Genomic DNA, 26,510 nt, shown 5'->3' on the forward strand with positions numbered 1-26,510 from the left:
ATGAGCAGCAATTTCCCACTTTAAGGACAGTATGCTCCTGAACCCTATTGTGTCCTTGCAACCATTCTAAAATGGGGAATTTATTTCATTAGACCCATTAGTCCCACGGCTAGATACACTCAAGCTCGATATATCATCGCAGCCCCCACGAACTATTGCACAAAATAGGTCGAAGCAAGGGCTATCCGTAAAGTTGATGCACGATCTACTACAAAATTCCTGTATAAGTCAATAATCACTCACTTCAAATGCCCCCTTGAGATTGTAAGCGACAATGGCATGCACTTTATTAATGAGGTAATCCAAAATCTTCCCTATATTACCCCCAAGCTAATGGCCAAGCAAAAAGTACAAATAAAGTTCTATGTGCCATTCTCAACAAAATGGTTAAAGCTAGCCCCAACAATTGGAAACAAAAGTTTCCAGCAACACTTTGGGCCTATCGAACATCCTACAAGGCTATTACCAGCAACACTTTGGGCCTATCGAACATCCTACAAGGCTATTACCAGCAACACTTTGGGCCTATTGAACATCCTACAAGGCTATTACCAATGCAACACTCTTCAATTTGACCTATGGTACTAAAGCAGTTATGCCTATGGAGTTCTTGGTCCCTGAGTTTACGAAATGCTGTAAAAGAAAAACTCACAAAGCAATGTCCTAAGTTGTCGCTTGTTTGAGCTTGAAAAGCTTGACAAAACACGCCTCCTCGTCGCACTGTCTATAGCATGATTATAGAAAAACTGAGGCGTAAACAATTGTTTGATGACCAACTGAAGGACAAACAAATGAACGAGGGAGACATGGTCCTCCTCTTTAGGACAAAAACCCATAAAAAGAAACTCAAGCTCAAAGGCTTAGGACCCTTCCTAGTCCACTGAGACTACCCTGCAAAAGGAATAGTGCACATAGAGACACTCGACGCGGCGGTGAGATGGTGGGATATTTCAATGGTAGAAAATTAAAACGCTACCATGGCCCACTAATTGAAACCACCCTCATGGCCATTCATGATAAAAAACAAAGAAAAACGAACACAAAGAAATGAAACAAGTAGCCCAACAAGAGGCTAAAGAGCAGCAAGCCAAACTTCGGGGGAAAAACATTGTGGTCAACATGTTCCAAGTTGTAGACCTTGAAGAAGAAGATTAGGAGGTGAAGCCTTCTCAATAATGGTTAGGAAGACCACCCCGAAAAGCTTCACCAAAAAATTAGCTCTTGTAGATACAGGGGCTAATTACAACTTAATGTCTTATGACACATGGCTTTTCCTCGGGAAACCCCATTAAAAGAAATTCCTCCCACGGTCACAATAGTGGCCTCTCAAGAAGTTCACTGTTTAGGCACAATTACAATCTTATTCCACATTGGAAATAATCCCTTGGAAGGGATGTTTTATGTGATGCCTGTAGGAACCACCATGCATGAGGAGATTCTTCTTGGAAGAGGATGGATGGAACACAACCGATGCAACATCAACTGGGATGCAAGGACAACCACCCTACAACTAGCCTCCGGCCAAGTTACAGTCCTAATGACGGACGAAGAACCCGTGCTGCGCTGGTCCTCATGCCAAGATGATACTCCTTAGCTCACCACCGTTATTCCACCCTCCGATCCATACCACTCAAAAAGAGGCCGCTCCCCACTTTGGACACTCCACTGCCTCACATATCCTCTCGACTGCCCCACTTGGCTGTAGCCCCCAATCTAAACTCTCAAAAGCCACCACTGCTATGCTAACCCCCCCACAAAACTAATAACACTAATCCTCCTAACAAATCTAACCAACACACACAAGGCAAGCACTCTCGACAGGGGTACCTAAAAGTCTTCTCATAGTGCAAGGGTATTATGAAGGTACTTCTACTCTTTGGATCCCCCGATGATCCACTTCCCATGCTCATATACCATCATCACTCACAAGCTCCTCGTCCCTCTTGAATGCAACCCCATTCGACAACCCCATGCCCAACAAGGTGCCCACAAGGTACAAGACAATTGCTGGCCCCAACGCTCCCCAAGGCCAAACCATCCTCGCTCACACCCTAAGTCTTGCCCCAACAACAAATTACTAGATTCCAAAACCTTTGCTTCAGGCTCAACATTGCTATGAGGGCAATTGCCAAATTTGGGTCCCCAAATCACCAAGTTCCAAACTCCCTACTCTTGTCATTTGGCAGTTATCAACCCTCCAATGGAAGTTATCAACTCTTGTCATTTGGCAGTTATCAACCCTCCAATGGAAGCCCAAAATGGCCTCCGCACTACTATTGCACAGGAGAAAGGGAAGCAAAAACTTCACGATGACCCCTTTCCCCCCCAACAAAAGCCCACGGTCCATAACAATGATATACCCTCGACTTCGGCTACTCCCCCACCCGTCATTATCAGGCTACCTCTCGGAATACTCCTACTCAGCCCTTAAAACCTCTCCATTCTTAGCTACTCCCTCGTTACAAGCCTCTGAACTCCCCAGGGAGGTACCAACCTTGCCATCACCCAATTGGAACCATATTCTCCATTTGGCAAACTAGGCACGGTAGTACAAAACCACAATGGAGTGTTGGCTACATAGCCCAGGGGTACAAAACCTATTTGCAAGGTGCCCACACACACAAAAAAAGAAGCCACAGCCATACCAAACAAAAGCCATAGCCATACCAAATAGAATCCACGATCGTACCAACTGTGCCATGGCCGTACCACAAAGAAGCCACGGCCATCCCATTCTACACCTCAACTGTGCCATGGCCGCACCAAAAGAAGCCACGGCCATACCAATCTCTACCTCAACTGCCACGGCCATACCAACTTTGCCATGCCTGTACCAATTCAAAAGCATATGCCCATAACCTGGAGTTGCCACGCCCGTACCAAATTCTACCACAGTCGTATCCTTCTAAAATCCTATAAATATAGACCTACCACTCCCTTTTCTTCACTTTTTACTCTCATCCTAGCCACTCTTGAAAATTTTTTTTCTTGAGCTTGCACTTCCAGTCCCCTATCCTTCACTCCATGTCAAAGACCTCTGACTCCTCCCTGGAGGTGCACAATCACACCACCCAGAAAAAGAAGCGCCCAACAAGGGAACACTTTGAGGAGTATGGATGCCATCCCACACAACTGTCACACCTGGAAGAGAACCTAATGAACCAGGTCAGCACACACACTATTCAACAGCTTGATGAAGAACAATCATAAGGTGGAGCACAAGCTCCTTTACTACACATGACCTCATTATCGAGTTGTTGTCGATCCAACCATAGTCGCCTGCCTGGAGCAAATTGGGCTCAACGGACTGCCAACTTTGGAACCCTAGGACCCAAACCTTTTCAATTGCCTCTACTTCACAGAGATTTACGATTCACATGATGCAATTGGACAGGTGTTGGATGCCATAGGTCATACCCAAATAGTGCACCTGTCTTGATGTGGTCCGAGATGCCCTACACCTCCTTAAGATGGAACTGCCTTATGTGCAGCTCACCAATGCCAACAAATTGACACACGGAATCTTCCAAGGCTCCACCACCAAGGATGGGGCAGAATGGGGCAACATCACACAAGAGGAGCTTGTTCACATGTGGAAGTGCTAGACTTGGCCCAAGGCTTCTCTCACATGGCCTGTGAACTTATCACTCAGATGATGGACTGTATCTAGTAACAATAGGAGATAACAACAGTGGCGTAGCAACAGATGTTTCTTGCGAAGTCACAGGAATAGCAAAACGCTGAGGCTCTCTATGCTGCCACTCTCAACAATATCCACCTCCAACAGGCCCTAGATGACAAAGAGCAAGTATTGGCAAGCACCCTATTCTCCCTTTCAGCAGAGCTCCAAATCCAGCTACAGGTGGGATAGGAGGCTAAGTAGCGGGCCCAAAGGGCAGCACAGGCCGATGAAAGCCTCAACAAAATGAACATTGAATTCTAGCAGTACCGTGAGGTTGCAGAGGAGGCCCTCCATCAGAAAACAATGTAGCTGGAAGCCACTAAGGTACGAATAACCACTCCCTCTAGCCTTGTCCCCAGCACGGTCGAAAGAAAGGTCAACGCGTTGATGGACACTGCTATGGAGCTTCCCATCCTGGCCATCCCTCCCCAGAACCCCTCATAAACCCTTGAGCTTCCCATCCTGGCCATCCCTCCCCAGAACCCCTCATAAACCCTTGAGCTCCCATCCACATTAACCTACAGCATGACATATTTCTCAATGAACCTATTAAAACTCTAAGATCTCTCTAGAAAATTGTTATGTATAAACATGCATAAATCAGGCATAATCTCATCCACCCCCGAGCCCAAGGGATGCACACATGAATTATAATGAAGTACATCATACCTTTACCTTGATGTCCCATACCATCAAGAGGTATAACTCCAATCCAATAGCATGTAGCTATAGTGTGAAATGGTAGGTGAGTAGATATAATCCTCTATACAAGAGAACATCATATCATAACCTAGCCTCAAGATAACATAGCCTTAGCCTCAAGATAACATCAAGAGACCCTCCCTTGAGTGTGCCCCATGCGCCTATTATATAGGAGGGCCCTCAAGTGACTCTTGACTCTCCATTTCTCATGTGTGACCCTTGGATGCCTAACCCTAACCTCCTTAACCCTTAAGGTTAGTCCTAACCCATGCTCCACTAGAGCTTGTTCCCATGCTCCCATGCTCCCATGCTCACAAGCCTAGCCTCCTAGTATATGCACACATAATGTGCATATAACATACTTCCCCTCTCTCAAAACATTGCACTCTTGCAATGAAAAGAAGGAGAACTGCACTGAACAATCTTAATTGACTCCCAAGTCGAATCCTCTATTTCCCTATCTTTCCACCTAAATTTAACCTCAGGGATTAGTCAACTACAAAGTTTCCTTTCCCTGCATTCAAGTACCTTATCAGGTTCATGTGGAACATAGGATAAATCTTCGACTTCAACGAGTTCTTAAGGAGTAATTGTATTATCCTCATCTCCCAGTTTCCCTTTCAATCTATCGATATAAAAGACTGGATGAACTCTAATAATTAGAGGTAGTTAATACGCAACCGTGCTAATCCGATGTATAAATCAAAATGGACCAAGATAAATTCGAGCATTTTCCTATTGTGACAAAGTCTGAGAATCTTTAGGAACTTTTAAATAAACCAACGCTCTTGGTTCAAAAGACCAAGTTGAGCGTCCTCTATTAGCAGAACCGTGCCCTATCCTAAGCACTCCTGATAGAATCCCGAGCTTCGGTCAGCATTTCTTGCATATCACGCAAGAAATCCCTCGATGCATCAATCTCAATGTCCTTAAGACCGACATCAATAGGTGCCCTGGGTTGATACCTATACATAAGCATGAACGGACTAAAACCAATAGCCATATGTTTAGAACTGTTATAGGCAAATTCCATCATTGGAAGATTCTTTTCCCAATTTGATGCTTTTCCAGAGACATATGCACGAAGCATATCCTCTACAATCTAATTCATACTCTCTATTTGCCCATCAGACTGCGAATGATAACAAGAATTCATACTCTCTATTTGCATCAGACTGCGAATGATAACAAGAATTCATACTCAAAGTAGTAAACCATTCGGAATAAAGTAGAAAAACATGGCATTATAACAGTAGGAACCAAGTATCCATCAGCGGCCCGATGTACCCCACATCTGCTCATGGAATTATCAGCATCCCGAGTTACCCATATCAACATAGAGAGTCATCAACGTCTCAATGAATCACATATGTCCATCCGTAAACCATCAGGTTGACTGTATAAATCACCTAAAGTACGAAACTAGAGAAAGAAATGCCAACAAAGGAAAAATCCAAATTTCCTTAATTCGAACACAACAAGATAAACTCGTTGAACTCTAAAGAAAGAGATTTCAACAAGTGAAAATGCCGACAAGATTACACTCATCAATACATACAGGCTATAGATAAAAGAAGTTTATCTAGAGAATGCCCACACAACAACTTTAAATGAATTCATAAAATGAGATTGTCTTTGAATGTTGAGGTCAACATGCTAAGTGATGTTAGCAAAGCAACAATCTTGAGCCCAAATTATCCCATAAGATAATATATGTGAGGGATCCCTAGCGTCCCATACCACCATGATACCACCCATACATACCTTACCAATTTGAAACTCCCTAGTATGTCGTCTAGGCAATATGAATAAAATCTTGTATAAAAGGAATAAGATGGCCTTATCCCAGACTTTCACATACTAAAATCTGTCTTTATATACCTGAGACCACATCAAGGAATAACTCTTTCCGAGTACATCATTAGAAAAGAAATTGAATTATTGGCGCCTTTCTAATGATAACTACCCAATAAACACAATAAAGTTGGGATAGAAAAAAAACTCACCTAGATACATAAGCAACTAAGTATCCAAGCTAGAATATGTACAAGAGTACAAGAAATATACTCCAAAATTACGTGCAAAAAATGAAGGCAAATACTACCTTCAAAGCACATGAAATTATCCAAAAGATCAAAAGATCCTTATAAAACCATGGATAAAAGCATAGAAGCTCCTTGAATCCATGAAAACCATAGTTGATCATAAAAATTAATGCATACCATCTAATGGTCATTAAACATGTCAAAAGAAGCATTAAACTTGGTGGCCAACTCATCAATCCGGAGTATATAAACGTGGTGTCGTTCAAGCAAAACTCCAAAGTAAGCAAGTGAAACACATGTAGCACTCAATAAAAAACCCCTAGACATAAGTGATCTAGGCAGCAGAACCAAATGAGTCCAAATAAAACTTGGAAAACATCCAATAAAATCCACCACCCAAAAACAAACAGATCAACTAACCCATGATAGAATTTGTCTTAGGCTTAAGAAAAGCACATACCATACTTAAATAAGGCAAAAAAATTATCATGGAAAAGTGTCAAAGGTGAGACACACTTTGAACGTAGATTCTAGCCATCATTGAAGAAATTAAGGAACATGTTCAAAAAGAATGGCTAAACAATGGTAAAAAATCATGAAAACATCGTTTAGAAATAATCCAAACTAAAATATATACTAATACAAGGTACAATCGTATTAATAATATGCGAATAACTCACATTTATCTAATGTCAGGCATGAGAAAACGTACTTCAACATTAAATAATCCTCGAAAATATTAAATTCTCAAGAAAAAAGAATTATCATGATTTTTTTCTAATTTTATAGGGCCTCAAAATATGATAATTTTAAATTCCACCAAACCTATCTTATGGCATTCCAAAACTATATTTTTTTAGAAAATTTTTAGCAATTAAATTTGCCAAAATACCATTGATGTTTTAAAAATACCAATTTTTTGGATTTCTAAAAATAATTTCTAGAATATTCCTAATTTTTCTTGAGAATCCCATCGTTCACAAAACTTCCAATTCCACCCGACAATTCTCAAATCCAATGAAAATTTATAATTTTAATGGATTTTCTAATTTTTTGGGTCAAAAAATATATTTTTAAAGGAATTTGAATGGTCACGGGCGCCCGAATGGACACACCACATGCCAAACACCAACCCCACATTTTCCAAAAATTTAAAATAATCTTTGTCTAATTTTCAAGAATTTTTTAAAAATTTTAATTTCCCCCGAATGCATTAGAATACGAACGGTTAAAAAAATTTCGGAATCCCAATGGTTTTCCCAGAATACGAAAAGCCAACAGTTTTTGGAAAATGAAAAGACAAAAAAAAAAACAGAATGTGAAAGGTCAAAAGTTTTCGGAATCCGAAGTGTCAAAAGATTTCTTGGAATTCGGAAAGCCAATAGGTTTCTTGGGAATGCGGAAAGCCAAAAGGTTTCAAGAAACTAAATTCAGAAAATTTTAGAGATTTTTTTTTCTCAAATTTCATATTTTCTCCCTTTTTTAAAAAGACTTTTTTCCAAGCTTTTTTGAAAACATTGAAAGGCCGCCGCCTGCAGTGACCCCCCCCGGCCCGCACGCGGCGTGTTGCAAGATTGAGAGGAGAGTACCTCTCTCCTCCTTCCTCTCTCCTCTCCTTCTTCTCCAATCCATTCTCACTTTCTCTCTCCACCCCCTCCTTCTCTGTTAACAGAGAGAAGGATTAAGCAAAAATTAAATTTTGCTTAATCATAATTAAATATTAATTATGATTAATGTTTAATAAAAAAGTCCCTGTTAAGAGGCGTTCACACGCGCGAGAGAGAAATACAAGAAAAATTCAGAATTGAGAGGCGAAGAGGGTCCCACACACACAAGAGAGCATTCCATGCATCAATTAACTGCCCCACATTGCATTTTAGCGGAATTTTGACAGAAAATCGAAAGAATATCCGCGGAAAATTCACAAAATGCATTAAAAATACATTTTTAACCATAAAAATGCTCAAAAAAAATCTAAAAAAATAGGAAAAAAATCTTAAAATTTATATAAATTCCAAGAATCCATTCTACCAAAAATATTCACAATAAAATATGTGGTATTTTGGTAAAAATTTCCATCAATGCTTATTTTAAACCACAAAAAATAAGAAAAAATAGCATTTAAACTCACGAAATTCCCCCTCAATGTCGATTCGTCCATTGAATAGAAGAAACACATGTTTCAATCACCATATCGATAATCCACGTGACAATCATCAACACAAATCAACAAAATAACATTTTTATTTAGTAAATATTAAAATTTACTTCAAAAAAATACTAAAAATTATAATAAGAAAGAAAAATCAACAACAATTAAATAGAGATTGCTCTGATACCACTATTAAAACCCTAAGATCTCTCTAGATAATTGTTATGTATAAACATGCATAAATCAAACATAATCTCATCCACCCGCCGACCACCCCCGAGCCCAAGGGATGCACACATGAATTATAATGAAGTACATCATACCTTTACCTTGATGTCCCATACCATCAAGAGGTATAACTCCAATCCAATAGCGTGTAGCTATAGTGTGAAATGGTAGGTGAGTAGATATAATCCTCTATATAAGAGAATATCATATTATAACCTAGCCTTAAGATAACATAGCCTTAGCCTCAAAATAACATCAGGAGACTCTCCCTTGCCCCATGCCCCTATTATATAGGAGGGTCCTCAAGTGACTCTTGACTCTCCATTTCCCATGTGTGACCCTTGGATGCCTGACCCTAACCTTAACCCTTAAGGTTAGTCCTAACCCATGCTTCACTAGAGCTTGTTCCCATGCTCCCATGCTCACAAGCCTAATGTGGGTTAGCCTCCTAGTATATGCACACATAATGTGCATATAACAGAACCGCTCTCCCAACCCACCTTTTCTTATATACTAACCAAACTCCCAGCCCACAGCATCTCCCTCCTATTATTTCAAGGGAAATTTTCTTTCACCCACCCTTCCATCCTTTTTGACCTCCCAATCCATCCTCTCCAAGCCATCCTTCTTAACTAGGCCCATCTCCTTCGATATGGCTAGCCAACCAAACACCCCGGACCCATAGACCTCGCCATACCAAATGGGCTCTTCCCTTACCCTTATTCCTCCCCCATTGGACTACTCAAGGTCTACAATTCCTATACCACACAGGTTGGGAAGTCATATATGATTCTTACAAATACCTCCGACACTATGAGCTTCAGTCATACTCCAAAGAAGGCTTACTCATCCTATACCAGCGCTGTTATTTACAAATGGAGATTACCCATGCCATAGATAGATATCATGCAGTTTGATGACTCACATCTCACCTACCCAATAGAGTACACCCCCGAAGAAGCCGCACAGCCCGCCAAAGCCTTTTTCTACTCTAAACGCCATGACGACTCTGACTCATATGACAGCAATGACAACAATGACAGTGGCGATGGCGGAGCCCCAGGCACCCAACCACCTCTGCAACCCCCATCTTCATCACCCCCCCATCAACCTCCTCCTCCTCTCCCAACTTCTCTAACCCCAGCACAAGCACACAGCCAGAGCCCCACCTGCTGGCACCACAACACTAAATCTCTTCCCCTCACAGTCCTCTACACCCCCCCATCTCCCCACTCCACCTCCCTCACCTACCACTTTAACCCTCAACTTAGGCCTACCCAAAGCTATCATCAATTTACCCTTAACATCGACCAGGCCTCCCCCATTACTTATTACAAGCCTTGCCACCATCGCCTTGACATCAGCCACCCCTCCACCCCCGTCACAACAATCACCTGAAATCCCCTTCCCCCACCCTTGGAAGAAGGAGAAATCCCACCGCCACCACCACGAGAGCAAGAGGAAATCGACCCTCTGCTCAACCCCCTCAATTAGTGCGATCCACTCGATCGCACATGAAGTTCAAGCAAGCCATATGAATCCTCCAAGCGGTGCCCATCACCAAAGTCACTGATTGCATGGACCTCCATGTCCTGCGACCCTCCCTCGACCCCAAGCATCACGGTTGAAGCATGAGCACCCACCTCGACAATGCAACGGCTACCACAAGCCACCCGTTGCTCGTCCCATCACGTTCAATCTCATGGTGGGCGAGCAATAGGCCTAGCGGCATCCATTCCTTCTCAAACCTTATATCTGGGACCAATACTGTAAGGTACCATGCCAACTTAGGATCAACCCCTACTAGTATCTGCCGATTTGCCACCACCAATGGGCATGGAATATCTTCCATGAGGAGCAGGCCAAGAACCCAAAACTCCTTTACAATTTCTTATCGTTTTCTCTCCTCCGACACCACAGAACCTGTGCACCGAAGCCAACATGTGCAAGCACCTACATGAGTTCATCAGTAGATACGAGTAAGCGCCCGATCCCATTGTGGTTGCCACAATCAGATTCTTCGATCTGATCATCACATTGTTCGAGACCTTCCCAGATTGGAGCCATTACCATGAAGGCACTCAAGGCTTGGCCTTTAACATCAACAAGGACCCAATAGCACTGAAGCAACTATTTGGCTACTACGAGCGCATCCAATGGATGCCTTCCTGGCGCCTCCAAACCTTCAAGGATATGATGGAGACAACCTTCTAGACGAGTTACCACATCTTTCATCGAGCCCCCCCCACATCCTACCTCACAATGCAGCTTTGTCCAGATGTACTCGATCTACTACTGGTAGTTCCTTTGCCAGCTCCAAGGATAGACCTGAATTAGGGAGGGGGTATGTTAACCACTCCGGTTAACATCATTTTTCAAGCGTGGTCACACTTCTTGTAACCACATAAAGATCTTATTGATAAAAGATATATGGGATGACCGAGCTTGTGGCTTGTGTAATGTCGGCCGTAGGAATGAGCTAGATGTACATAGAGCTAGAAAGCCAATTTTGGGCCCCCAATTGTAAATAGGCGGCCGGCCATTGTAAAAAGTGAGCTCATGTATATAAGTAATTTTATGGAATATGAAAGGGGACAATCCCCTTCTTCCCAATTGAGTCTTGCTCTCTCTCACACACACTCTCTTGAGCTTATGGTTACATTCTTGTGTTGTGAATGCTTGCTTGCTTGCTTGATTATTGTGTATGTATGGAGGGGATGATCTTAATCTAGATTCTTTTCTCCTCTCCCTTCTCTTGTCTTTCTATCAATATCCTTCTTGCATGCACATTGGAATTGGAGTGAAGGTAGAGCTTTCCATAGATCTCCCTTCTTCTTTGCTCTTTACCTAGCTTGTGAATCTCCACTTGGGTGACACAAGTGGTGGTAGAGTGAGCTCCTAGAAGCCTCACATAGGGGAGTTAAACCTCATTAGGGTTAGCTAAATGCTATTCTCTGAATCGACCCTTGCATGGTTCCTTTTTCTTCTTCTCTCTCTCTCTTTTGTGCAAGATAGTATGTTTAGGTTAACAATCATAGTAAACATGGCTCAAGTAGTAGACCTTGAAGAAGAGGACTGGGAAGTGAAACCTGTACATTTGCAGTTAGGAATGACCACTTTGATAAGTTTTACCCAAAAGTTAGCACCACTTATTGATATGAGTGCTAACCATAATTTAATGTCCTATGACACATGGGACTCTCTCAAAAGACCAACCTTACTCCACACCTCGGCCCCACTGTCACTACTATCGCTTCACATTCTGTTAAGTGCTTTAAGTGTTGTTACAATTTTATTTCACATTGGAAATAACCCCTTGGAAGGAAAGTTCTATGTCATGCCTACAAGGATGCTACAAGAAGAAATCATTTTGGGAGAGGATGAATGGGCCACAACCGATGTCATATCGATTGGGACGCAAGGACGGTAGCACTACAACTGGCCTCAGGGTAAGTTACTGTTCTTATGAGACTGACGAACTCATCAAGAGCCGGAGCCACCAAGGTGACCAATCCTCTTCACCAAGCACAACTCCCCTACTTACCGATAAGGTTAGAATTGTGCCACCCAAAAAGAGGCCTTTCTTTTACCAAGATCCTCCATCTAACAAAGCCTCATCAACGATAAAATTTGTAGCACGTCAAACCTCGCCAACAGAGCCTACTAACCTTGCTAACACTGCTAACACCACTAACTGCCAAAGTAGGTACAACCTCACCCTTGTTCCACCCGAACCACAAATACTTACTGTTGGGTGCCCAAGAAGGTCCTTGTAGCACAAGGTTACTATGAGGGTGCTACAACCCTTTGGATCCCTCGTCTCACAGATCCCATCAAACCCCAAAGCTTTTGACACATCAACATACGAGTCAAGCCTCACGTCGACCTTTACCAAGGCAACCACAAGCCCATTTGGGCCCCCAATTGTTAGATAGGTGGCCGGCCATTGTAAAAAGAGAGCTCGTGTATATAAGTGTCTTATGAAATATGAAATGGATATACAATCCAATTATCACAATTGAGTCTTCTCTCTTTCCCACTGGCTCTCTTGTGGCTATGGTGGAGAGCTTGTGTATGTATGCATGCTTTCTTGATTGTATGTGTGTGCTTATAGGTGATGCTTGCGTGTGTATGCATGCTTGCTTGATTGTATGTGTGTGCTTGTAGGTGATGCTCCCCTTCTTGCCTCTTCTCCTTCTTCTTGCTCTCTCTCTCTCTCTCTCTTGCACACACCAAGGCATTGAGGTAGGATTTGAGCTCTGCATAGCTCCTTCTCTCATTGCTCCCTACCACTGAGCTCAAGGAATGCTCCACTTAAGTGACATAAGTGGTGGTGGAGTGAGCCCTTAGCGGCTTCACATTGAGGAGTTCACCCTCTTTAGGGTTGGCTAAGTGCATGTTCCCAAACCAAACCTTGCATTGTGTCTCTTCTCTTCTCTTCTTCCCCCTCTCATGCAAGGAGTATGCTCATCCAGGTGAACACATTATGTGCTTTGCTTCAGTTGGACTACTCTAGGTGTTCACTCTTGCCTCTTATGACTTGAGCCTTGGGGATTTAAGGCGTTAAAATGATTTACAAATTGGCACCTTGCCTTTTCATTGCTCACTTTGCTTCTATTGAACTACTCTAGGTCTTCACTCTTGCCTCTTATAGCTTGAGTCTTGTGGCTTTGGGAAATTGAAATGATTACTTTGGATAACTCTTTGTTATATTCATCCATGTATAAATATGAACCAAATGGAGACACCTAATAGAGGGTTCCTTATTTTTGGAACCAACTCTAAAATACCTTGTGGTGTCCCTAGGTCTTTGGGCCTAAAGCACAAATTTTAACACCCATCTTTTCATAGTTTTTATCCTTTAAGGATGGCTCTTTTGTGGTGACCACAACAAGCTTCACATCTCCTTAAAATACTTCTTTGGCCCAATGCTCCCACGTTTCTTGCACTTTGGAATTAATCTTCCCATGTTGATTTGTGGGGTAAGCCTCCTTATAATTTGTGCTGGAAGTTAATCCACCTTCAAACATTGACACTGTGGATGGGAAGGTGGCTAGGTCTTGATGATGGAGTGGATCCACTCTCTCATCTTATGGGACTAAGGAATACTCATCTAATTCCAAAATCAAATGCAACTAGTATAATTGGTTTCCATCTCTCCTTGTAGCTTCTCTACCATAACTATTCTTGCAAATGGATTCTTCAGCGGGGTGAGTGAAGTTTATGATATGGTGGAGAGCTTGTGTATGTATGCATGCTTTCTTGATTGTATGTGTGTGCTTATAGGTGATGCATGCGTGTGTATGCATGCTTGCTTGATTGTATGTGTGTGCTTGTAGAGTTGATGCTCCCCTTCTTGCCTCTTCTCGTTCTTCTTGCTCTCTCTCTCTCCCTCTCTCCCTCTCTCCCTCTCTCTCTCTCTTGCACACACCAAGGCATTGAGGTAGGATTTGAGCTCTACATAGCTCCTTCTCTCATTGCTCCCTACTAAGCTCAAGGAACGCTCCACTTGAGTGACATAAGTGGTGGTGGAGTGAGCCCTTAGTGGCTTCACATTGAGGAGTTCACCCTCTTTAGGGTTGGCTAAGTGCATGTTCCCAAACCAAACCTTGCATTGTGTCTCTTCTCTTCTCTTCTTCCCCTCTCATGCAAGGAGTATGCTCATCTAGGTGAACACATTATGTGCTTTGCTTTAGTTGGACTACTCTAGGTGTTCACTCTTGCCTCTTATGACTTGAGCCTTGGGGATTTAAGGCGTTAAAATGATTTACAAATTGGCACCTTGCCTTTTCATTGCTCACTTTGCTTCTATTGAAATACTCTAGGTCTTCACTCTTGCCTCTTATAGCTTGAGTCTTGTGGCTTTGGGAAGTTGAAATGATTACTTTGGATAACTCTTTGTTATCTTCATCCATGTATAAATATGAACCAAATGGAGACTCCTACTAGAGGGTTCCTTATTTTTGGAACCAACTCTAAAATATCTTGTGGTGTCCCTAGGTCTTTGGGCCTAAAGCTCAAATTTTAACACCCATCTTTTCATAGTTTTTATCCTTTAAGGATGGCTCTTTTGTGATGACCACAACAAGCTTCACATCTCCTTAAAATACTTCTTTGGCCCAATGCTCCCAAGTTTCTTGCACTTTGGAATTAATCTTCCCATGTTGATTTGTGGGGTAAGCCTCCTTATAATTTGTGCTGGAAGTTAATCCACCTTCAAACATTGACACTGTGGATGGGAAGGTGGCTAGGTCTTGATGATGGAGTGGATCCACTCTCTCATCTTATGGGACTAAGGAATACTCATCTAATTCCAAAATCAAATGCAACTAGTATAATTGGTTTCCATCTCTCCTTGTAGCTTCTCTACCATAACTATTCTTGCAAATGGATTCTTCAGCGGGGTGAGTGAAGTTTATGATATGGTGGAGAGCTTGTGTATGTATGCATGCTTTATTGATTGTATGTGTGTGCTTATAGGTGATACTTGCGTGTGTATGCATGCTTGCTTGATTGTATGTGTGTGCTTGTAGAGTTGATGCTCCCCTTCTTGCCTCTTCTCCTTCTTCTTGCTCTCTCTCTCTCTCTCTCTCTCTCTCTCTCTCTCTCTCTCTTGCACACACCAAGGCATTGAGGTAGGACTTGAGCTCTGCATAGCTCCTTCTCTCATTGCTCCCTACTGAGCTCAAGGAACGCTCCACTTGAGTGACATAAGTGGTGGTGGAGTGAGCCCTTAGCGGCTTCACATTGAGGAGTTCACCCTCTTTAGGGTTGGCTACGTGCATGTTCCCAAACCAAACCTTGCATTGTGTCTCTTCTCTTCTCTTCTTCCCCTCTCATGCAAGGAGTATGCTCATCTAGGTGAACACATTATGTGCTTTGCTTCAGTTGGACTACTCTAGGTGTTCACTCTTGCCTCTTATGACTTGAGCCTTGGGGATTTAAGGCGTTAAAATGATTTACAAATTGGCACCTTGCCTTTTCATTGCTCACTTTGCTTCTATTGAACTACTCTAGGTCTCATTGCTCACTTTGCTTCTATTGAACTACTCTAGGTCTTCACTCTTGCCTCTTATAGCTTGAGTCTTGTGGCTTTGGGAAATTGAAATGATTACTTTCGATAACTCTTTGTTATCTTCATCCATGTATAAATATGAACCAAATGGAGACTCCTACTAGAGGGTTCCTTATTTTTGGAACCAACTCTAAAATACCTTGTGGTGTTCCTAGGTCTTTGGGCCTAAAGCACAAATTTTAACACCCATCTTTTCATAGTTTTTATCCTTTAAGGATGGCTCTTTTGTGGTGACCACAACAAGCTTCACATCTCCTTAAAATACTTCTTTGGCCCAATGCTCCCAAGTTTCTTACACTTTGGAATTAATCTTCCCATGTTGATTTGTGGGGTAAGCCTCCTTATAATTTGTGGGGTAAGCCTCCTTATAATTTGTGCTGGAAGTTAATCCACCTTCAAACATTGACACTGTGGATGGGAAGGTGGCTAGGTCTTGATGATGGAGTGGATCCACTCTCTCATCTTATGGGACTAAGGAATACTCATCTAATTCCAAAATCAAATGCAACTAGTATAATTGGTTTCCATCTCTCCTTGTAGCTTCTCTACCATAACTATTCTTGCAAATGGATTCTTCAGCGGGGTGAGTGAAGTTTATGATATGGTGAAGAGCTTGTGTATGTATGCATGCTTTCTTGATTGTATGTGTGTGCTTATAGGTGATGCTTGCGTGTGTATGCATGCTTGCTTGATTGTATGTGTGTGCTTGTAGAGTTGATGCTCCCCTTCTTGCCTCTTCTCCTTCTTCTTGCTCTCTCTCTCTCTCTCTCTCTCTCTCTCTCTCTCTCTCTCTCTCTCTCTCTCTCTCTCTCTCTCTCTTGCACACACCAAGGCATTGAGGTAGGATTTGAGCTCTACATAGCTCCTTCTCTCATTGCTCCCTACTGAGCTCAAGGAACGCTCCACTTGAGTGACATAAGTGGTGGTGGAGTGAGCCCTTAGCGGCTTCACATTGAGGAGCTCACCCTCTTTAGGGTTGGCTAAGTGCATATTCCCAAACCAAACCTTGCATTGTGTCTCTTCTCTTCTCTTCTTCCCCTCTCATCCAAGGAGTATGCTTATCTAGGTGAACACATTATGTGCTTTGCTTCAGTTGGACTACTCTAGGTGTTCACTCTTGCCTCTTATGACTTGAGCCTTAGGGATTTAAGGCATTAAAATGATTTACAAATTGGCACCTTGCCTTTTCATTGCTCACTTTGCTTCTATTGAACTACTCTAGGTCTTCACCCTTGCCTCTTATAGCTTGAGTCTTGTGGCTTTGGGAAATTGAAATGATTACTTTCGATAACTCTTTGTTATCTTCATCCATGTATAAATATGAACCAAATGGAGACTCCTACTAGAGGGTTCCTTATTTTTGGAACCAACTCTAAAATATCTTGTGGTGTCCCTAGGTCTTTGGGCCTAAAGCACAAATTTTGACACCCATCTTTTCATAGTTTTTATCCTTTAAGGATGGCTCTTTTGTGGTGACCACAACAAGCTTCACATCTCCTTAAAATACTTCTTTGGCCCAATGCTCCCAAGTTTCTTGCACTTTGGAATTAATCTTCCCATGTTGATTTGTGGGGTAAGCCTCCTTATAATTTGTGCTGGAAGTTAATCCACCTTCAAACATTGACACTTTGGATGGGAAGGTTACTAGGTCTTGATGATGGAGTGGATCCACTCTCTCGTCTTATGGGACTAAGGAATACTCATCTAATTCCAAAATCAAATGCAACTAGTATAATTGGTTTCCATCTCTCCTTGTAGCTTCTCTACCATAACTATTCTTGCAAATGGATTCTTCAGCGGGGTGAGTGAAGTTTATGATATGGCGGAGAGCTTGTGTATGTATGCATGCTTTGTTGATTGTATGTGTGTGCTTATGGGTGATGCTTGCGTGTGTATGCATGCTTGCTTGATTGTATGTGTGTGCTTGTAGAGTTGATGCTCCCCTTCCTGCCTCTTCTCCTTCTTCTTGCTCTCTCTCTCTCTCTCTCTCTCTCTCTCTCTCTCTCTCTCTCTCTCTCTCTCTCTCTTGCACACACCAAGGCATTGAGGTAGGATTTGAGCTCTACATAGCTCCTTCTCTCATTGCTCCCTACTAAGCTCAAGGAACGCTCCACTTGAGTGACATAAGTGGTGGTGGAGTGAGCCCTTAGCGGCTTCACATTGAGGAGTTCACCCTCTTTAGGGTTGGCTAAGTGCATGTTCCCAAACCAAACCTTGCATTGTGTCTCTTCTCTTCTCTTCTTCCCCTCTCATGCTAGGAGTATGCTCATCTAGGTGAACACATTATGTGCTTTGCTTCAGTTGGACTACTCCAGGTGTTCACTCTTGCCTCTTATGACTTGAGCCTTGGGGATTTAAGGCGTTAAAATGATTTACAAATTGGCACCTTGCCTTTTCATTACTCACTTTGCTTCTATTGAACTACTCTAGGTCTTCACTCTTGCTTCTTATAGCTTGAGTCTTGTGGCTTTGGGAAATTGAAATGATTACTTTCGATAACTCTTTGTTATCTTCATCCATGTATAAATATGAACCAAATGGAGACTCCTACTAGAGGGTTCCTTATTTTTGGAACCAACTCTAAAATACCTTGTGGTGTCCCTAGGTCTTTGGGCCTAAAGCACAAATTTTAACACCCATCTTTTCATAGTTTTTATCCTTTAAGGATGGCTTTTTTGTGGTGATGACCACAACAAGCTTCACATCTCCTTTAAATACTTCTTTGGCCCAATGCTCCCAAGTTTCTTGCACTTTGGAATTAGTCTTCCCATGTCGATTTGTGGGGTAAGCCTCCTTATAATTTGTGCTGGAAGTTAATGGATCCACCTTCAAACATTGACACTGTGGATGGGAAGGTGGCTAGGTCTTGATGGAGTGGATCCACTCTCTCATCTTATGGGACTAAGGAATACTCATCTAATTCCAGAATCAAATGCAACTAGTATAATTGGTTTCCATCTCTCCTTGTAGCTTCTCTACCATAACTATTCTTGCAAATGGATTCTTCAGTGGGGTGAGTGAAGTTTATGATATGGTGGAGAGCTTGTGTATGTATGCATGCTTTCCTGATTGTATTTGTGTGCTTATAGGTGATGCTTACGTGTGTATGCATGCTTGCTTGATTGTATGTGTGTGCTTGTAGGTGATGCTCCCCTTCTTGCCTCTTCTCCTTCTTCTTGCTCTCTCTCTCTCTCTCTCTCTCTCTCTCTCTCTCTCTCTCTCTCTCTCTCTCTCTCTCTCACACACACACACACCAAGGCATTGTTTGGAAATTAACAAATTTGTGAAGCTAGCTTCTTTCATATAATATTGATTATGAGAACAAAACTTATCACCCTATGTGTTAAAGAGAAAAGTAAACAATCCTACTTAGCTCGTGACTATGAGTCTCATTATGTGTTAAAGAGAAAAGTAAACAATCCTACTTTGCTCATGACTATGTGTCTCATTGTTAAATGTTGTAGTGGATGGTATTAACAAAATCACCATGACTATGAGTCTCATTATTAAATTTTGTAGTGCGTGGTATTAACAAAGTCACCACTTATTCTCACTCAAGGAACTTACAACTAGACCTTAACTTATGAAAGGCTATATGCACACACCTACATGGAGCGGGTGACTTAAGTATTGTCCCCACCGCAGCACCCATATCGATGGTTCTTAAAAGGCTAGAACTGTTTTCCACTATAGGTTTCACCAAATTGCCAAGTTGGTGGAGCAACATTATAGTCTACCAAAGTTCTCCCATCACTTGTTGTGACCATGAAAGACAAGCCTTCTCCATCCAAAAGAGAATTGCTTTGCCAATTTTGGCCCCAATTTCTTGTCATGGGTTGCCAACCTGTGCTAGATCCCTTTATTGAAATAGCATGGATGTCACCAGCTCCTCCAACATTTGTGATGAGAAGTAGATTAAAGAAAGAATGTCCGTTGATGGTGTAGTGAATGCCTCCTTTCTTCTCACATGGGACTCTGCCGCACAAAGCAAAGAAGAGTGAGAAACTAAGGCTCATCCGAACACATCTCATTTTAACATTATAATAATAATGATGAGTGGGCTGTTGAATTTGATATTGAGAAAGAAAAACCAAGGGCTCAATTTGGTATTGATGATGAGTGGGATGTCAAATTTGGTATTGATGTTTGAATGTTTGATGTATTTTTTCAAAAGCTTTCGTTTTCTTTAAAAAAAATCTTGTGCTTGTAATTCAAGACTAGTGGGGACGTGCTTGTGCTTGTAATTCAAGACTAGAGGGGACATGTTTGTGCTTATACTTCAAGACTAGTGGAGACGGTGCTGCTATTGCAGCAGCTTGTCCCCCCTTGTACACTCCTGCCATGTGGAAAAATCAGATGGTCATAGAGAGCGACACGTGGGGTGAATGCTATATGGCCAAGGGCAAGAACAGTGACAATAATAGTGTAGGGATATGGGGATACATTTGCACATGCATAGTAAAACAGATCAAGTGTTAAACTTTTACATGCGGGAGACGTGGGAGTGACATTGTTAATTTAAGGGTAAGAAGCAAAGAGGTTCTAATTAATCACGACTAATAATAAAATCAAGGGTTGACAAGGGTAGTTAATTTATCATTTTATGTGGGTGTTGAGTGTTCACCGTCTGTAAGCAACGGGGACGATGCCGCCTCGGGAAACAGCGATTTGTTGGAAGGCGGGCTCGGCCATGTCGAAGTGCTGGAGGGGGGGGTTGCACCAGCCGCCATTGGTGCTGGGCAAGGCGTTGTTGGGCGGACAAAAGTTAGTGGCCGTCACCACCACCGCGCCCGGCACGCACCACCGCGGGTCGTCGTCGCACCGCACCTCAAAGCACGCTCCGCATGAAAGCCCCGCATTGAAGAGAGCGGTGCTCAGAGCTGCCGTGGTCGTTCCATAGCCGGCGTTGTACAGGTTTCCATAGCCACAAGCGCCACCTGCATTGTGCTCACAGTTAGCATCATGACTGCGGCCTTACCTTAGGCGAAGTTTGATGAAAATCACAGGTGCTTAATTCATACCCATGGTACCCGAGGCATCGCTTCCGCCATAGAAGGTGGCATGAGCTGAGCTCCAGCTATTATCCATGGCTTGCCCACCACGAGCAAGAGCCAGAAGTGAGAGAAACATTGTGGGCAGAGAGAGAGGAATCAACATCTTAAAGCTACAAAGAAGGCAAGGTGGCCGTGTGCGTGCTGTGTGTGTGTGTGAGAGAGAGAGAGAGAGTAGAATTCAAGCTGTGAGAGCACTGATATCCTAGGGAGAGAGAGGAATCAACATCTTACAGCTACAAAGAAAACAGATTGTGCGTGTCCGTGTGCGTGCGTGCGTGAGAGAGAGAGAGAGTAGAATTCAAGCTGTGAGCGTACTGATCTCCTAGAGAGAGAGTGTGCACACGTTTGGCTATGGCTAACCAGCTATCAAGAAACTCGTCAACTCTGCAACGCATAAGAAATTGCTCGCCAAGATACACGAAGGGATATGCCGCTTATATAGCACGCGGTCACATGGTTGGGCCCAGAACCCCACACTAGCTTCGTTCAGACCCTTATCTGTCGGCCTCGCTTCCCATGTGAGGTCCAGACTCCAACCGCCAATCTCTCAAAAAGAGCTCTACGTGTCAATGACCCATTCGAGCTCAATATACATCCCCCTCGCACTCGCCACGGGTGCTTCATGTAGCCTTTTCCCGCCCCTTTCGTAGGAGCTATCGTTTTTCTTAAGAGCTCGATCAATAAGTGGATCACTCTCACCTGTGGTGTTGAGACCTAGCTCCTAGTTTGGTTGCCTCAATCCATTGAGACGGCTAGGCCACCCCTCTGCCCCTAAGGCCACCTACAAGTCCTATGATGAAAAAGTTGTTTGAGGATAGGCTTGCTTCCAAGGGCTGCTCCATTACATGGTAGGCTCGAACACCATGATGCCTTCTAAATCCGCCCTTGTAGCTTCTCACACCACATCACTATTTCCATCAATGTGAGGCACAAGGATGATATCTCTCTCTCTCTCTCTCTCTCTCTCTCTCTCTCTCTCTCTCTCTCTCTCTCTCTCTCTCCACTTGTAAGTTTTCCACATTTAAGCCATCATTCGATCATGTTGCGTTCTTAGCCTCCAAGTTGGGCATCAGATTTATTTCAACCATGCAATGTGACCACCCTCTAAATGCATATTTTGCATTCCCACTGTTCACTCTCGTGTCCAACCAAATATGATGACTCAAGCTTGATCTATGTGGTGTACTTGGTACAAGTTCACAAAATATATGAAGTAGCCCTCATTATTACTTGGTGAAAGCAAGACTATTAATGAATGGTTCTCTTATTACATGAATAGGGTCCACTTTGGTCAAAACTCCACATGGTGCCTGCTCTAATGCACCAATCCATTCTAATAATAATAATGTTTATGCACTAGCATCTATGTCTCTTGCATGGATTGGGTGCACATTACTTTTATGGCTATTAGTGCTTTGAAAATACATGATTTTGATTGTAAGCTTCTACAAAAGTGTGCCTTTGAATATAGTCTTATGAAACTTGGAAGCATGAGGAGAAGACTTAAATATACTCTTATAAAACTTGGAAGACTTAAATATACTCTTATAAAACTTGGAAGCACAAGGACGATGAGACCAAGTAATGTCCTTCAGGCACGTGTCCATATCATCTCCCTATAATTCTACAAAACATTGGAGACTCCATACAATTCTTACCCTCCTCTTTATCTGAGCATGCTAGACTTTAGTTTGATTTCGGTATTCTTACATATTTGATATACTTTATGTTTATGTACTTTATCATATGATACCCTATATGGATGATGTGCACCATATTGGGGTCAATATGAATAGTAACACCATGAAAGTTTGTTGACTAATGTCAAAAGCATAGGAATGCTTCACACATTCATTTTTTATCTTGATCCATTTAGGCAACATGAGTTAGATCCTCAAAAAGGACACAACTCATGCATTACCCTCGTGCATACATTGATATATGTTAATGATGTAATGTGCTAAGTAAGACACGCCACTAAGGTATAAAAGGCACCTCAATGGATGAGATAAAGGTGCCCCACTAAAGAAGGCCTCACTTTTAATAAAACCCCCATACCATGTGCTTGCCTTTAGCACCCCTATTGTATTTCAAATACATTGGCAACAAAAAAGCGAGACACCTTCTATAAATATAAGGACTCTAAGTTGAAATAATTAAAAAATCATATCATCTGCACCATGGTTCTAAAAAAACAAGGGATCAACCTCAAGGTACTTTTTTAAAAAAACTTAGAGAATTCATGCAAATATTTCAAACTTTTTTTACTATGACCTAGCATACATTGAGTGTATTTTTTGCAATTTCACCCTCATTTTTAATACAAAACTAGTAAATTTGGATGATGTCATAAAAGTAAATATGCAACAAATCTTTTGTTTAAAATAGCTCAACACTTTGTGAAAGACCTTGTAAATTAGCTATTAAGCTGAAAATAGCCCCTATTTTATTTTCCTTAGCATGCACTCATGGGATATAAAGGACACCCCTACTAGGTGCTCCCACGAATCCCCACCGAACTTCTCCTCTCGTGCTTCCTACCTTCATAGAAAATACATGTATGCAAGTCCTATGGTGCTCCCATGGATTCCCACCCTACTTCTCTCCCTCATGTGCTTGTTACCATCATTAAAAAGACATGTAAGACCTCAACTAGAGGTTTGGAGCCAAGACCACAAAGAAGGCAAAATTTTGATTTTCCCATCGATGTGAAACACTAGCCAAAACTTGTCTACCCATGTGTGAAAAGACCCATTATTGAGCTTTCTTAGTACACATGTCATCTTCTCATTTGTAAAAGGTACAACTATCCCTTTATATAACATGGCATCTTGTAAAAGGTACACCATCTTCTCATTTGTAAAAGGTACACCATCTTCTCATTATTAAAAGGTACGTGTACCTATCCCTTTATATAACATGCATCCCGAGTATAAAAGTTCTAAGTGACAAAAATGCTAAGAATTTCCTTTGGACCATTCATCTCCCATTAAAAAAAGATCCACCAATATGAATTCTATATCATCCCATAATAATTTTATGCCATGAAAAAGTCACTCTTTTCCTTTAAAAGAAATATAATATGAAAAAAAGTATACATTGATTCCTCAAGAATAGCCACTATAATATTATGGCATTTGCAATAGGATGAGAGGCATCAAAATGAAGGCTATTTTCTCTCAAAAGTAACATTAGCAACTATGTTGTTAGTTATTTTATTTTTTAACTCTCTTATGTATTCTAATTTTTTTTAATGTCAAGGAATAACATGGAATGAAAAAAAGAATGTATTTTCTATCAAATAGCCAAGGAGGAATAACAATCATAATCCTCAATAAGCATGTGCCACACATCCATGGAAATTAACTAAAATTGTCTCTATTGGTTGTAGTCTTGTCACAAACTAGACGTTCAACTTTTTTAATTCTTCTTGAACATGGCTATTGGGTCGATCTAACTCTAACTCCTCTAGTAGATTAAATAAGTATTCATACGTGTATTGTTAATCTAATTAATGTTAGCATCTCACAATATATGGTAAACGAGTGAAGTGTGACCGTAAATTCAATCTGTCGGGTAGATTAATTATATTTGAAGATTGAAAGCTACACATTTCTATTGTATAGATTAATAAATATGAGATTTTAAAAAAACTAATTGAATATTTTCTATTTAACAAATTTTAGGTGTTTTAGCACTTGTTGCTAGACCAGAAGATCCGAGGTCGCCAGTAGCTTTTGAGTCATAAGTGAATTTTGCAAGCAAGTTTTTGTATCAATTGTTTTTTAGAGGGTAGAAATTAGAAAAAATGGCTATTTTTAGCATGAAAATTAGAAATTTTAGAATATTTCTAATTTTTTATCATTTTAGCCATTAATCCTCTTTTTAGGGTATAGAGGTAATATATGGCCTATTTTAGTGTATTTTCAGTCAAACTTTCCATATTTTAAAAAAAATAAACAAAGCTCAAAAATGTGTTAGCAAGCTAACGGGAAGGTGTGTTTACTCCCAAGTGATAGAAAATGGAATTAAAAGGTGAAAAAAGAGTTAAAATTCAACAAAAAGCCCAATTTTTGGCCAACCAAACATCGAGGATGTGAAGAGGTGAATTAATGAGTGTGAATGAGCATTATTTCGTAAGATTTTGGAGAAGTTACAAGCTAGAAAGTGGCACCTTCTTGATGTGGAGTAGGAGGGCTAATTAGAAAGATTAAGGAGGGATTAGTGCTTCTTTATGATGCTAAATGCTTTAGCCTTCCATACTACCTTCTTTTCTTGCCATTCTCTTACCTTGATTCTTTCTAATTAGTGTATCATTAGGAGAGCAAGAAGAAGGAAATAAAGATGGACTAATCAAGGAAAACCCTATATGAAGGATGGAGAAGGAGAGAAAGAGCAAGAATGAATTGCAAGGCTTGACAACACATTTCCAACTCTCAATTTGCAGAAATCGAGCCATTTTATAAAGGTCTTTTTCATTTTTATGCTTAACTAGATGAAAATTAGTGAATATTAAGAAATTTCATAAATACTTATTGCAATGCTCTTTATAAGAGTTGAAATACATCATGAGTGATTGAATTCATGCTCTAAATCCTTGATTGAATGTGATTAAATGCTCGAACAAAGAGATATATAATCAATGGCTAGAAATTGTTCTAGATATCTCAATGAGTCATATTACTCATATGACTCATAGCCTTCGTGTTCTTGAGACTCTCTGGGTCTGCTAGCAAAGTCACTGTGTATTGTTTGCGAGTATTGTTGTACTGGTGCGGTTCCAAGAGGAACCGGTTGGGGTGGTAATACTAGATGTGGGTATGGCATTAGTGGTGGGTTTGTACATACCTCTTGGTATAGGTTCTTGATAATGGGGCATTGAATTATGCAATGATTGAGAACCATTTGGTATGGGCGATAGGGCTACGGGAGCATAGGTTATCATGTTAGGTTTCCCTAGTATACCAACAACAATGAGTTGCATCATGGTTGCTTTAGCGTTGGGAGCATAAGTTGTGGTGCCAAGTTTCCCTAGTACCAACAATGAGCTACATCATGGTTTTCTCATGGTGCTGGCAATGAGCATAATATTGTTGTTATCTAGGCCTTAGCATTGGACACTCTATACTTGTATGATTTTGGTGCACCAAACCATATCTCTTTGTGGCAACAGATGTGGGTGTCTTCCTTAAGGTGATGGGTTGGGCATGTCCATACCCATGGCTAGCCTTGAGGTTGTTTCCCTTGGGGCAACAGATGTGGGTGTCTTCCTTAAGGTGATGGGTTGGGCATGTCCATACCCTTGGGGCAACAGATGTGGGTGTCTTCCTTAAGGTGATGGGTTGGGCATGTCCATACCCATGGCTAGCCTTGAGGTTGTTTCCCTTGGGGCTACTCCTACCCATTGTTGGCCTACATGATTGAGAAGATTCTCAGCCAACTCATCCATGCCCATGTCCTTAACTAGGACTCTAGCTGGTGTTGGTTGGGCACCCTTGGCTGACAGCAACGATGAGGCTTTGGATGATGCATCCCCTATCTCTTGGTTTGGGTGGCAACTTCTACATCCCTG

General features: G+C 41.6%; 1 protein-coding gene across 1 annotated transcript; it reads right to left on the bottom strand.

The window, feature by feature from the left end:
• Positions 1-19,360: 19,360 nt before the first annotated feature.
• Positions 19,361-21,332, bottom strand: LOC147610269 (expansin-A10-like). The gene is made up of 3 exons (XM_086786049.1): positions 20,906-21,332; positions 20,509-20,821; positions 19,361-19,859 (listed from the first exon to the last, which is right to left on the bottom strand). Exons 1-3 carry the CDS (start codon positions 21,039-21,041, stop codon positions 19,556-19,558), a joined length of 753 nt encoding a protein of 250 aa, XP_086642175.1. The 5' UTR covers positions 21,042-21,332; the 3' UTR covers positions 19,361-19,555.
• Between the last annotated feature and the right edge of the window lie 5,178 nt (positions 21,333-26,510).

This window comes from Cibotium barometz, chromosome 49, assembly GCF_041138505.1.
Source record: "Cibotium barometz isolate CiBa-2024 chromosome 49, ASM4113850v1, whole genome shotgun sequence".
Taxonomy (NCBI): Eukaryota; Viridiplantae; Streptophyta; class Polypodiopsida; order Cyatheales; family Cibotiaceae; genus Cibotium; species Cibotium barometz.

What these genes read in the sequence shown, in the direction of transcription:
- LOC147610269 (XM_086786049.1), bottom strand. Translation starts at nt 21,041, where the DNA reads ATGTTGATTCCTCTCTCTCTGCCCACAATGTTTCTCTCACTTCTGGCT. An exon ending in CGATGCCTCGGGTACCATGG is followed by an intron (nt 20,822 to 20,905) that starts GTATGAATTAAG and finishes AGCACAATGCAG; the next exon opens with GTGGCGCTTGTGGCTATGGA. An exon ending in GTCCCCGTTGCTTACAGACG is followed by an intron (nt 19,860 to 20,508) that starts GTGAACACTCAA and finishes TTTGTGCGGCAG; the next exon opens with AGTCCCATGTGAGAAGAAAG.